The sequence below is a fragment of the Phalacrocorax carbo genome, chromosome 7 (genome assembly GCF_963921805.1).
Source record: "Phalacrocorax carbo chromosome 7, bPhaCar2.1, whole genome shotgun sequence".
In the NCBI taxonomy this organism is placed as follows: domain Eukaryota; kingdom Metazoa; phylum Chordata; class Aves; order Suliformes; family Phalacrocoracidae; genus Phalacrocorax; species Phalacrocorax carbo.
Window position 1 is genome coordinate 15210747 of NC_087519.1, and position 13696 is coordinate 15224442.

The following is a 13696-nucleotide window of genomic DNA, read 5'->3' on the forward strand; positions in this document are numbered from 1 at the left end:
AGACAAACTATAAAAGCCAAAGGACAAACTCTTAATGTACTTCTGTATTTCAGAAGAGAAGGAATAGCCTCAGAACACTGAAGTAAAATTACATCCGTATCTATTGACCTATTGTACAAACTTTCCTACTCTATGCTATATTTGACTTGCTCTTACTCAAAGCTCAGACCAGTCCTGGTGATGCTTCTCAAAATTCTGTCCTAAAAGGAGGAGAGAATTTTCATTCTGATAGTCACCTTTTTATTGAACTGAATTATACCTTCACTTCTTAGACAACTTAAAGGGTATCAAAATTAAAAGGAAATTTATGGCTGTGGTTTAGTTTAGCAACTGTCTTAAATCCTCAGTAGTTTCATGAACTGTAACCTGTGTTGTGAATGTTTACATTTGATCAGCATCAACTCTAATAACATTTGGACAAATATGGTTTTGGTTTTATCAAACTATATAAAAAGACAGCAGCTTCATTTGCTGAATTTGCTCTCATTTATCACTGTTTATTTCTCCAAAGTAAATGCCACCATTGCATCTAAAATGGTTACTTGTTGGAAATATCAAGAGAAATATTTTTTCTTATGAATTTACAACAGCTTAGGTTTATAAACTTCGTTAGAGAACGCCACTGGTATTGTAAGGTATACAACATAGAAATCCATAGTTGCAGGACTGCAGTATATTTTTTAGCTTGACATTAAAGAGTTCGTATTACTTCAGTAGAAAAATCAATACTCATCTAGTAACATGGAGCTCATACTACAATCCCTTCTTGTGCATTCAAATGGCTGCAGAAAAGGATTTCTTTCACATCAGCTGATTTATATTGGATTTCTTTATTCTTATGCTGGGCACCTGAAAGCTAAAAGGGGAAGCATCTGAAAACACGAAAAGATAATAAGCAGAATTAAAAGTATGTACCTAATAAGAATGAGTAACTATAACAGTAACTCCATACTAATCTTGTGAAGCTACCAACATAGGGAAGGAAATAATGTGATCAAAACTGAAGTGAAATTCTTTTCAACTGCCAAGCCAAAATTCAGTTCTGTGTTCCTTTGCAACCTGTTAACAGTACAAGGCAAAGCAGAACCTCACTATCTTCTATCTTCTTAAATGTATGGCAACAGATTCAAATACTAAACTGACAGTTAACTTAGAAAACAGCAGACATACTACACTTTAGACAAGCAGAGAGATGACATCAGACTATAAAAAATAAAAATCACTTAGCAGCTCTTATAAGTGAAAAAGGAAAAATTTTTTTCTGCTCTTTTGCATGTCAAAACTGTTGATTATTAATGGCTGTATTTTGAAAGCTATACCTATATTCTCTCATGAATTTTAAGTCCTACAGAGCATTTTCAGTTCTCTCATAACCTGTACTTCAGACAGAATTTAACCCAAGAAATAATCCCTGCTTCATCCACTGTAGTTTCAAATTGAGGTCACAATCATGTGTTACACAACCTTATTTCATGAAAGACCTGCATTATAAGCTGCAGATATCAGCATACAATTGCAAGGACTGTATAGTAACGAACAACAGAAAACATAAGAACAATTAAGAAACTTGCAGAATTACGACTAACAGAATACTCTAGCATATGCTAAAATCAAAATAAATGCTTTCAGAATAGTGGCAGAAAAGAAATATTTTTAAAGTTCACATAGTAAAAAAAACCAGGCTGCTGGTGAAGCGTAAGGGTTTTACAGAACATTCACTTAAGAGACTATCACAATAGAAAATTTCTTGGTTAGTCCTTAACTGACATGGTAAAGCACCTAAATTAGAAATAAGTTGTATATTACAGTTTCTCTTAAGTCTTCAAGAAAATGAACACAAGCTACTGGTATCCATCAGTTATAAAAAAAATAACTTCTTAATGGTATCAGTGGAGCATTCTCTACATATTTAAACCTCTTAACTTGGGAGGCTATACTTGCCTGTATGTTGCCTGGTTAAAATGCTGGACAGTATATCTATACATACACACACATAACTCACATGAATGGATGGATGATGTTAGTTGGATACTCAACTCCCAGATCAAAGCTGGTTCATCCCTGGTTTCTTACCATACAGCCATACAAGTGGCTACAGAGAACAGAGGGTCACAATGGGGTTGTGCAGTTGCCAGCCCTCATCATATGAAGCATAGCTTACACTTCTTAAAGCAAAGCATGTGTTGCAGTTGGTATGGTTATCATTACTAAAAAGCAGGTTTTCCTGCATGCTTTCCTTTTCTCTAAGACACATACATACAGAAGAGATCATTTAGCTTACAACATCCAGCTCTTAACACTTCAGCTTTAACTTACTGTTTGTATTAAACAAAAATGTTAAAACATGCACTCAAGATTTTCCTCTAAATTACAGAGCCTCAGGATCCTGTGAAAAATAACTGGATTAGTCACACTGATCTTTTGTCTTCTAATGAATTAGAAGATGAACCCAAGACAAATATATGTATTTTATTGGCATCATTAATCAGAAGATTAAAAACGTTTGTCTGAAGTAAAATGTTGATTTTATAGCTTGTGTAATTCCTGGAGCACTGTGAAAGCTCGAATATTGGCTCAACTTTTTCATTCTTGTGTCCTATATAGAAAATATGGTCCAAATACAGGTCCCATATTTCAATAAATGGTCAGATTTATGGTGAAGAAGCTAGGTAGCAAACGGGATAAGATAGGGTTACCACCAGGGCAATGCTGCCAGTTCAGCTGGTTTTGTTGCCTGGCACACAGTACTTAGTGAGCTTTTCTAAGTCTCAGGTACTAAAACCATGTCATGCATGATGATTTGCTTGAAGGTAGTTGTTTTACTTTTAAACTAGATTTCTAATTCTCAGGGAGGTAAAGAAGGTCTTGAAATCCTGAATCCTAAAAGCCAGAGTAAAATATGAAACAAAAAAAAGAGAGAGAAATGTAAATCTCCATAGATTTAGGAACTTTTAATACAGCTAAAGATATTGTTTCAGAGCTTAGCTTCTTATCTTTGACTACTTTGGGGCAAAAATATGGCAAACTTGAAACAATTTTATGAGTGCCTGGATGAGAAGAGGACAAAGTCAAGGAGCTACAACAGTCCAGGAAGAAAAGAGTCTTTAAAAAAGCATCTAACCCCGGAACTATAAAAATATAAGAACCCTGGACGTTAGAAGGAGGCAGTGTAGACATACTAATATAGACTTGATCGAATAAGTATAAAGTAAAGGGAAAGGTGGAAAAAAACTCAGTAGGAGAGAATCACTCCCATCCGGTATGGAAGTTGGGGAAATCAAAGAGCTCAAGTAGGGCAGAAAGGAACAATGTGAATAATCTGAAGTTGATTATAGATCCATGCTGACTGGAAGAATAGAAATACCAGATACCAACATGGTACTATGAATCTGAGAAATGAGAAAATTATGACATTCCAAGATGAACAAAAAAAAATTTTTGTCAAATCTCATCTCACCTTTTTATTATTATTATGTAAGCACTGATTGGTTCAGTACAAAACACATTAGTATTTAAAGTCAGATAGGTGTTTGGTAAATATCAGATTCCTTTTCTGTTTAATGCAGCACTCCCTTTGCATAAAGTAAAATACTTAATTCATGTTTACCTTCTCAACCTAGGGGTGATTTCAGCCCTTCAATAAATGTAAGGAAATATGAATGTATGGAAAAGGGGAATATAATTTTGTGAAGAAAAACATATAGGAAATTCAAGTAAGGGAATTCTGACAATATATTTTATATATTCAATAAAGTCTGACATTTGGTGCTTTACTTTCAAAGCAAATAATAGATTATTACATTTTAATAGCTTCAGATAGTATAAAAGCCTTTCAAATACAAATAGTGCCTCTGTTTTCAAACACCTGAGAACAGACACTGATCTCTTTTGGAGACAGCTTAATAGATTCCAGCATCCAGAAACTGAACCAGTTCTCTCCTCAGATATGTAACTTCTTGAATTAGCAGAGGGACATAGCACATTTCTGAGTTCTCTGGTACCTGAGCTGAAAACAAAAATTAATCTAGATCCACATCAGGTTTTGGACACTCAACTGCTAGTTTGGTGACGAAGTCCAACCTGTATTTTTCTACTGGATTTTGCCTGAATTTTCAAAAAGCTCCTGTTTTGACTGTGCCTCTTTGTCTTATGTCTCAACTCCCTCTCTTATGCAGACACTCTGACAATTTAACGGTACACTTCAGGCTCAACAGATCTATAAACTGGGCAGCAGATGGGGAAAAAAAAATCCACCCTGTTCATTGCTGAGATTTAAAAAAAAAAACAACAGATATTTTTCAATAATAAAAACACAGTTTTCCAAACAAGTCCTATGAACTTTGCAAATGCAATGCAAGTTTGGGGAAAGGCTCACAGAAACAATGGAAGGCGTAAGAACATCTGCATATTGTCCTCATAAATATTTTGCAAAAAAGCAAGTCTTACTTTTACAATATGACTGTATAGTTAGAATGTCCCTGCAAGCACCACTAAACAAGAATGGACACTGCACAGACCACAAACACTTTAACAATTAATGCTTCTGGAGTTCAACAGTTAAAACAAAATAAAAATTAAAAGATAAGAAAAAAAGAATTAAAGCTGTTATTGAAAGCTGTAGTTGCTATTGGATGAAACTGAAGAACAAAATAAAACCATTCCATTATTCTTCTTTTTTGCTACTAGATGACTTTGCAGCATAAAAGGAATTATTGTTTTGCAAGCATGCCCCTAATATCCCTCTCTCTCTCTGACACACAATTTGCTACTGTCTTTTCTTCTTCATGTTGTGAGAGACCCTCAAATAAAGCCTCCTCCAGATTTAAAGATTTTACATGAAACTACCAGCAGGAAGATATGATGAATACCAAAAGATCTTAAAGCAGTTTCAAAAGCTAGAATTGCTATCATAAGATAGAACATAATATAGTTGATATTCTACATCATTAAATGATATATTAACCTAGGATTATACAACCATTTTCAAACTCTGTATTACAGGCACAGAGCTGATGAAAGAAAAGGCTTGCATGGCTGAGTGCAGGGACAGAGTTTTCTCTTAGGGCTCTGTAGTATGTATTTCTGTCTGAGTATTTTTTCACTGCTCAGTTTTCAAGACTGCTCTGTTTCACTTTCTTATAGCCACCATATTTTGCCATACTGAATTGTAAATAGAAGCAATGGCAAGACTGATGATAGCATTTGTCTAAATACAATACCGGATAAAAACTTTGTTAACAGATATCCCAGGCAAGACCTTTTCAGACAGAGCAATTTTATTTTCCATAAATACTTCTGTATGAGAATTTGCATCATTATGTAAACTTTCGAATGTTTATAATATATTTGGGCATAGCTACAATGCTGGTTTTAGTAATTATGTACACAAACTCTGCTATCTTAAATAATCACAGCAGCATAACAACTGTGGTAGCTGGAGAGCCAGAGCTGAGACCTAGGAACAGTCTGATGATTAACTCAGATTCTCAGATGTGTTTTTCAACTCTTGTTGAGGTCCATGCTGCACACTAATGCTCCTAGTAGCCCCCAAAACAAACTTCTCTTAATATTTTCCCCTTTTTTTTTTTTTTTCAATAAATTATGAAAACCTCACTGTTTCCATGCCCCAACTTCCAGAGCACCTGGAAAGTACACTCCATCAGAGATACTGCTTTTGATTTTTCAAGGTCTTAAATCCCATTCTTAAATTTTATGCTAGCTCAATTTCTGTGAATCCCATTTATTTCTGCTGCGCTCTTTTTTCATGCAAAGTTAGTTTCCAAAGGCCTCCTGCTAGGAAAGCTTTTTTAAAAAACTTTTTGCTGCTGAAGGATTCAAGCAGGACAAAGGAAACCTTTCACAGAAATGTACTTTCATGCACAATCACAGACTGATTCCGTAGGAGTCTCTTACATGTAGCAGGAATATTATTCTAAAGAATATAAGGAGTTTCTGTTTTATTTTTACAAAATACACATCACTCATTTTTCCACTTACATTTTCTGCTGTTTTCGCTACTAGAGTCCACAAGTTCACACTTCTCCAAAGGTGACCTTCTGCTAAAGTATAGAAAAGAGAGAATTAGTTTCTGTGTGCATATGTAGCCAGTATGACTAAGAAACATTTGACAGGGTCCTTAGTCCAAAATGGCTGTCTTCTGTCAAGATCATTAGGGCTATAACAACTATCAGATTGATGATATTCCAGGTGCTAAATAAGGAGGGAATCAAAGCCTGACTGTTTTGGACTTTTTGTCCACTGAGGAGCAAGCATCTTTGGCCAGAGGAATTTTTTATCCCTTATAGGTTTTTTGCCACAATAGAGTGACTGCAGTTTAAATGCAGGTGATCACTTTAAAACTCACCTATGAGAGGATGCAGTATTTTGATTCATATAAAAACCTAACAAATAAAATCTAAAGCAGAGTTTAGAGTGGAAACAGTAATAAGCAACCATAACGTTTTTTAACATAAAGGAGAATTATTTGTAAGTGTGTTAAGCTTCTAATGAGTTATATTACAATACTAAAGAAAAAGTGCAATCACCCTCTGCAGTGCAGGGCTAGATATTTGTTGTCAGTTAAACTTACTTGTTGAATATGGTAAGATAAACAGACCTTTCTATAGTGCAATCAGGATCACTAATTCCTGGTGTGACTTTACAAGAACTGGTAGCAAGAAAGAAAACAAAATAGAAGAAATATACAAATCAGAGACTTTAAAATGAAGTGCCATAGTTTGTGAACGTCAACAAAAGCTGCTATAAGCAAATACTGAATGTGCTAGAATGATATCTCTAGTTTGTTCGGGGGGGGGGCACAAATGCAAGATGGATGGGGTGGTAACAGAAAGAACCAAAGCTTATATTCTAGAATCCACTCAAAATTGCCTCTGCTGGCTGAGATGTTCTGCTGCAGGAAGTTTTCTCTGTAATAGTGAAATGTAGGGTCATTTTTATGTCAGCTGTTTTCAATATAAAACTGTGTGATGTTTTACACAGATTTCTTTATAACTGTTTCAAATAATACTATACATACAGGGCTAATCCTACTAGATATATTTGTGGCACTACTTAGAGCACTGTTATGAATTATGGACTACTAGGAAAAGGAAAGAAAAAGATCAGTTAGGAGACCTTTGCAAGGATATACTTTGCGTAGTTAATAAAAGAGTTGGAGAAACAGAACAAGACTTATCTTGTAGATCCACAGATTTTGTCTCAATAAGATCTAATGTGTCATTATTGCATGTTAACACAGCACGCTCCATTATTACCATCACACACAGGTTGCTGCATAAGCTAGCTAACAAAAATGCTAACTGTTTTCTTTTAAAACATTCCTGATTTCTCCTAAAGGGGTTTTGGTTGGGGTTTGGGGTTGGGTTTTTTTTTAAGCTAAAGGCTAAAACAAGCAATTGGCACTGGCTGATATTTTCAGTGATATTCAGGGTCAGCCTGACTCACCACCTTCCACTGCAGTCTGTGGTAAATTATTATTAATTTTGACTTGGAGAGAGTTTAAGAACCTCTCTTACTCCCTCTCAGTACATTCAGTTTATCCTATCCATTCAGCGTTCTTATGTTTTAGATATTGTAAATTCCTGGTTTTCTTCTCCTCTCCAGCTTGGCAATGAAAACTTTTTAATCAAAATCAAAGATTAATGACTTAGAGTTACAGTATGTTCAACTCAAACTTCATAACCAAAGATGGCTGTATGTGGAATCAAAAGCATCATTCATAAAAAGGTCTACCACCACAAAAAGAACCTGTTAAGGTTGAATTCCATGCAGTATGTAACAATTTGAAAAGATGGAATTTCATTATATGAAAGAACAAGGTGGATTAATGCTCTAGAAGCTCCAGTCTCTACTCTCCTTGATTTACTTTACAACATCAGAAAGTCAATAACAATAACCTATGTATGCACATACTATATATCTAGTATTGGAGTACTAACCCAGATAAGCTGCCTTCTGAATTTTAGGTGTTTAAAAAAAATTGTTGTCTTCATTTAATTCTTGTTAAGTAATTCGCATAAATATAAGGGAAGGTGTTTTCACTCAAGTCAGCACACTGGGTTAAATGTAACGCCATTAAAAACACCACATTTTGTATAATGAAAATTAGGTCTTTTTTAAAATCTTGTTTTTCTGGACAGAACCATTTTACATAGCACGCTGCACTCCAATAAATTATTTTTTAAAATTCATAAATATTATTTCAAGCAGCAGAAATTCAGTGTCAGTATTATGCTACTCACTGTTACACATTCTAAATATACTGTTTGCAAAAGAAAATCAGCTTTAACTTTATGACCTTGAGCAAATGAGAGTTTCCTTTCTCTTCCTAAATAAAAGCTAATTGTACTGTACAGTCAGATAATACATAGTTTCACTCCTCTAAATAAAGCTGCTTTACTGATTTTATTTAGTTTTCTAGTCCATTTTATTTCTCTCTCTTTATACACCTTAAAAAAACACCCGTATTATTTATTGTGAACAAGGTGTAGAATGATCCAGCAACTCAGAGATCTTGTATAGTGCAGCTTTATGTAATAATCCAAATCCAACAAGAAGTTTAATGGCTGCCATTTAAACTAAAATTCTCATCATTAAAAAGCTGCTGTCTAACAAATTGCCTATATACATGTCAGTAGTGGTCCAAACCTTCAGAGTTAAACATTCAGAGTCCGAACATTCAGAGTCATCCAATTAAAGGACAAGTGAACATATCCTATATTGTTTGTATTGCACTGTTATAGCCTGATATATTAAAGGACCTTTTAATACATGCTGAGAGTCCTTTTAAGGAATCACTATGTGCAAATTGACCTAGAACCTGCACTGGTACTCAAAAGTGAAAACTTTCAAAATTAAGTTCCTGCCTCCTCTGATGTCCTTACAACCTTCCCTTTTTTCTTTAAGTCCCTGTGTCTGTGCTAGTACAGAACTTCAGTAGTGTTTTTAGACATGACCCCCAGCAAAGGATTCATCAATAACAGAAATAACTTTCCAAATGCATACTTGCAATAAGATCCTTGGATTGCACACGCAAAGTTTGATGAAACCACCAACTTTTGCATTTCAAGATGCAAGCACACCTAATGACAACCAGGATGGAAGGTTTCAGATGAAAGAACTTTTTTATTTTACTGAGGCATTTTACATAGGCATTTGCAATTGGTAGGTACTTTTCTGGCAAAATCACTTATGAATCTGTAACCAATTCCCACTTAAATGTGAAATATATGTCAGAAACTTCTAAGTGTTTCTGACAGAAGATGTTGCTCACCTTCTTTCACTGCCTATTTCTCTTGTTGTACTGAGAAGCCAAGTGTGCTAACCTACTAATTGTTATTTCAGGTCAAACCACTAATAATTCAGTCGGTGAGATATCTATACAGGTGGATGTCTCTACACATCCTGGAACTGGTGAGCATAAAGTCACTGTAAAAGGTAAGTCTCAAATAGCTAATTTTAAAAAAGAAAACAACAAAGTCCAAAACCCGCAAGCGCTACATCCTAAGTAAAACATATGCTAAGTATCACAGTACTTGTAAAGCTATGAGTATGCTTCAGGTGATTAGGATCATACTTTTTCCTTGCTCAACATCAGCAGAAGTTAAGATTATGCAGGTAAGTACTGTCTATGCTTCTCTGAGTAGACATTTATAATTTATTATACAAAGTTATGGAGTTATAAATTCAAATGTGCCAAATTAGGTTTCTGAATTGCTTGTATATAATTTAATTTTCCAAAAGCTGTAGCGAAGCTGGGTGTTGAATGACCGCACTAAGACTTAAATCATTCCTTTTTTAACAAAATGCCTTTGTTCTGCACAACCTAAATTCCAGGGGAAACCCAGTGTCATTTAGATTAATATAAGCTGACATTTTAGTTATGGTGAAGGTAACAGACAAAAGAGCTGTTAATGTAAAGCGTTTATAAAATATATATTTGCTACTGTTGTAACTGAAAGTAGTCAGATGTCTTACTTGGCAAAGGTCTTCCTAGGCTTGCTAGGTATTGGTATCCTATAGGGAAGCTCTCAGGTCACCTCTTTTGGCTATACAAAGTCATACTGGATAATTAATTGTAGCTCTTCCAATTGAATTTTATTTTACTTCATTTCTTTTGTTTCTTTATAGTTGTAGCAATTAATAATCTAAACTGGCAAACAACAGCTATGTTCCGGCCATTTGTGGAAGTCTGCATATTAGGTCCTAATCTAAGTGACAAGAAAAGAAAACATGGAACCAAGACAAAGAGCAACACCTGGTCACCAAAATACAATGAAACTTTCCAATTGTAAGTCCTTTTTTGTCTGCTATTTGCATATTTTGTGCACTTTTTGTTAGAATGCCTTGTAGTTAAACCAGTAATAACATAAAAAAGCATCCTAACACTGCTATATACATCAAAGTCCACAGGTGTGTGGTGCATAGATGCACCACTTCAAAATTATTTAGTAACTTGTACCTTTGTTTTATGTGAGGATGAATGACAACCACTAAGCTTTCAGTCTTACAAAAGCTGGTGAAAATGTCCAATTCATGTACACAAGAATAACCATTTATATACCTAGGAATCCATTTGCCTGAGTAGTTATCTGAACTGAAGCATTAATTATTACTGCTAGATATCTAGGCCTTTATGACTCCTGAGATATCTGAATTTGTAAAGGTTTGTGCATGTGTTAATGGTATTATTTACCTGTCTCATTTAATCCTTAAAGCAAGAAACTTTCACCTAACCCGGAGTTTTAAATGTAGTACTTCTCACAGCACCTCTCACCTGTTTACTCCTCCTTCCCTTTCATAACTAAGACCAATTCATTTTCCTCCCCTTACGCCCCAACCCTGACTAGGACAGAGTTCATTTTCTCAGTGTTTGACCACAAAGCTCCTTTTGAGGCTTGCTGCCAGTGATTTACTTTTTGCAGTTGATTTAAAGATGTGGTTATGATAGTTGTGGAACTAGCTCAACATTTTAGGTGCTTTCTAGGGAAAGGTAACAGTGTTTGTTTCAGATATTGAGGATATGAAAAATTCTCTGTTTCGGTTCACGTCAGTGGGAACAGAGGCTACATCATCAGTAGCATCTGAAAGGTTCCCTGGGTAGGAGTTTTAAAAAATAAATTATATTCTATTGCAACAAAACGGAACTACAAAAATTAAACTACCACTATCACTTTAATTTTTACAAGATTTCTATAGAACGTTCACTCCTTAGGGGAATTAAGCTGAACTCCTTGTTTCAAATTCATATTTTTAATCTCTGCAGCATTTTGAGTAATGAAGACAAGCCAGGAGCCTATGAGCTTCACCTTTCAGTGAAAGATTACTGCTTTGCTAGGGAAGATCGTGTTATAGGAATGACAGTTATTCAGCTGCAAAACATAACAGAGAAAGGTAGCTGTGCATCTTGGTACCCCTTGCTGAGAAACATCTCTGTAGATGAAACTGGTTTAACAATTCTTAGAATACTTTCTCAGAGGACCAATGACGAAGTTGCTAAAGAATTTGTAAGACTTAAATCAGAAACAAGATCTGCTGAAGAAATGGCCTAAAATACCCAAGTAATGCAAGATTGTCAGCACTAAGAACATAGATACAATGCTGTTGTCCAAATAGTGCATGCATGTGAAAATCTGTGGGAATGTTTAACTAACTCTGTTTTCAGTGTTTGCCAATACTTCTGTACTATATTTGCAAGGTATGTCAAGGAGCTGTATATCTTTTATACATATTTTGGTCTTTGGTAAAGTAATTGTTCCAATGAAGTGCCAAAACTAAGATTAAGAATAAATGTTTCATCATATCTTTTTAAATGTTGATTTCATCTCATCACAATACCCTTGTTTTTTAACACTTACTAATAAATAGCCTTTTTAATTAATTAATAGGCTGTCTCTGTTAAACTACCGTGTTGCTTATTCTAAATTAAGTTACCTCCCTTACTATTATTTTAAAAAAGATATACCTAGTTTTCTTCAAACTACCATTTTATGCAAGCCTCATTTTAGGTATCTTACCGATAACTTTTTCTATCATTACTACAGATGCAGTTACTTATAGAAAGTGTTTGTAATTTTATAATTACCAATATAATGATTTTTGCATAAAAACTGAAAAAGGGTGGAAATATTTTATGCTAATCTTTTTCCAACCTTTCATAAATATCACTGTGAAGAAATGCTGTTAAAGCAAGTTCTCAAGAAGCTGTGCTTATCAGAGTTTGTTACTGATGTTTGATATCTTGAGATAACTGTTCTTCAAAACTGCAAAGGTGATATCATATTTGTATTAAAAGAGTTAGTCAGTATCTGTAGAAGACAACTGCCATACAGTACAGTATATGTGCTTTTAAAAAAAATCATTTTTTTTAAATGATAGAGTACTGTACAAGGGTTAGTTGTTTGGAATATGTAATGCTGGTTTGTGGTTTGTTTCTAGAAATTGTTTATGAAAAGAAAAGATGCTGTTAGCATTTTCACTCAGTTATTAACGTTGCTTTAAATACTTAGCTGTAACATCAGCTAAGTGCTTTATTTCTTTATTTTTTTTAGAAAAGTTCAACAGTTTGTACTTATGCAACATTACTATGTATTGCACTAAAGCAAACTCCATGTCCTGTAAATATATTTAGTGAGAAGTTGTAAAATAAAGTATGAATAAACTGCTTTCTAGTTTTGTCATTTGATATTATTTATGTACCTATAGGTTTTATGTACATGTGAAGCCCTATCAGTGGGCATACAATACAGCTTTATAATGTATCGAACTAAGATTTCCGGTGTCTCGCATTTTGCTCTTTTATTAGTGTAAGATTTAATTTATGTCACTGCCCTAAAAAACTATAATAAATGAGGTAGGCATATATATCCACACAGTATAATGTTCTATAGTAATACACGTATTTGTCATTGTTTTTTCATTAAAAGTGTTTCTAATAACACAGGTTTTCAGCTTTGCTTAGGATAAAAATAGGGAGGGAGGACGTACAACCAATATGTTGATGCCAGTCTTTTAAAATGTAGTACACGACTCCATGTAAGTGAACCGGACTCTTTCCAGAATATCCTTTTGTGAGTAATTTAGATAAGATTTTAAGGATGTCTTTCAACACCCTCAAGCCTCTTGCTTGAACACTAAAAAGCAGATTTGCCATAAGTATATTTAGACATTTAGAGAAAAGCTGCACAACCTTTAAAAAGTTAACAATTCTTCATTAAGATCAGGGAGGTGGAGGACCCAAGTTATCTTATTAGTGTATATCCTGCTGATAATTATGCAGTGCAGAATACATTATGGCAGAGGGAGATTTTGATGGGTACATTCTTGAACTGATCACTTCAGAAAGCCATTCCTCCATGTAAAATGGCATGCATTTTGGTGCATAACGTATTCACCGCCCACTTAACTATTTATCCCTGAGATTCACCTAATAACAGGAATAAAAGCTGAACTTGTCAAGGAAGTCAGTTACTGCTTTACTGCTCTTAGTGGTCTCCCTCAGTTGCCCACACTAGAAGTAATCAGGCAACCTGGTAAAGCAACCCCTTATAATCTACAGCTTTAAATAGTACACTTAAATTTTTCACTGTTTTTAACAGAGAAATATTCAATTTCTGCACCAAAGTTTCTCATGTGGAAGATGAGAAGAAGTACTTTAACTCTACATCACAGGGCTGTT

At 34.6% G+C, this 13696-nt stretch overlaps 1 protein-coding gene across 3 annotated transcripts in view; it reads left to right on the forward strand.

Moving 5' to 3' along the window:
• UNC13C (unc-13 homolog C) overlaps positions 1-12677 on the forward strand; it is a 238485-nt gene extending 225808 nt beyond the window's left edge. For all 3 annotated transcript variants that reach the window (XM_064456441.1, XM_064456442.1, XM_064456443.1), the window contains 3 exons: positions 9364-9456; positions 10150-10309; positions 11285-12677. In XM_064456441.1, the coding sequence (XP_064312511.1) occupies positions 9364-9456; positions 10150-10309; positions 11285-11570 (539 nt within the window). In that variant the 3' untranslated portion in view covers positions 11571-12677. The remainder of the gene's footprint in view (positions 1-9363; positions 9457-10149; positions 10310-11284) is intronic.
• Positions 12678-13696: the final 1019 nt, after the last annotated feature.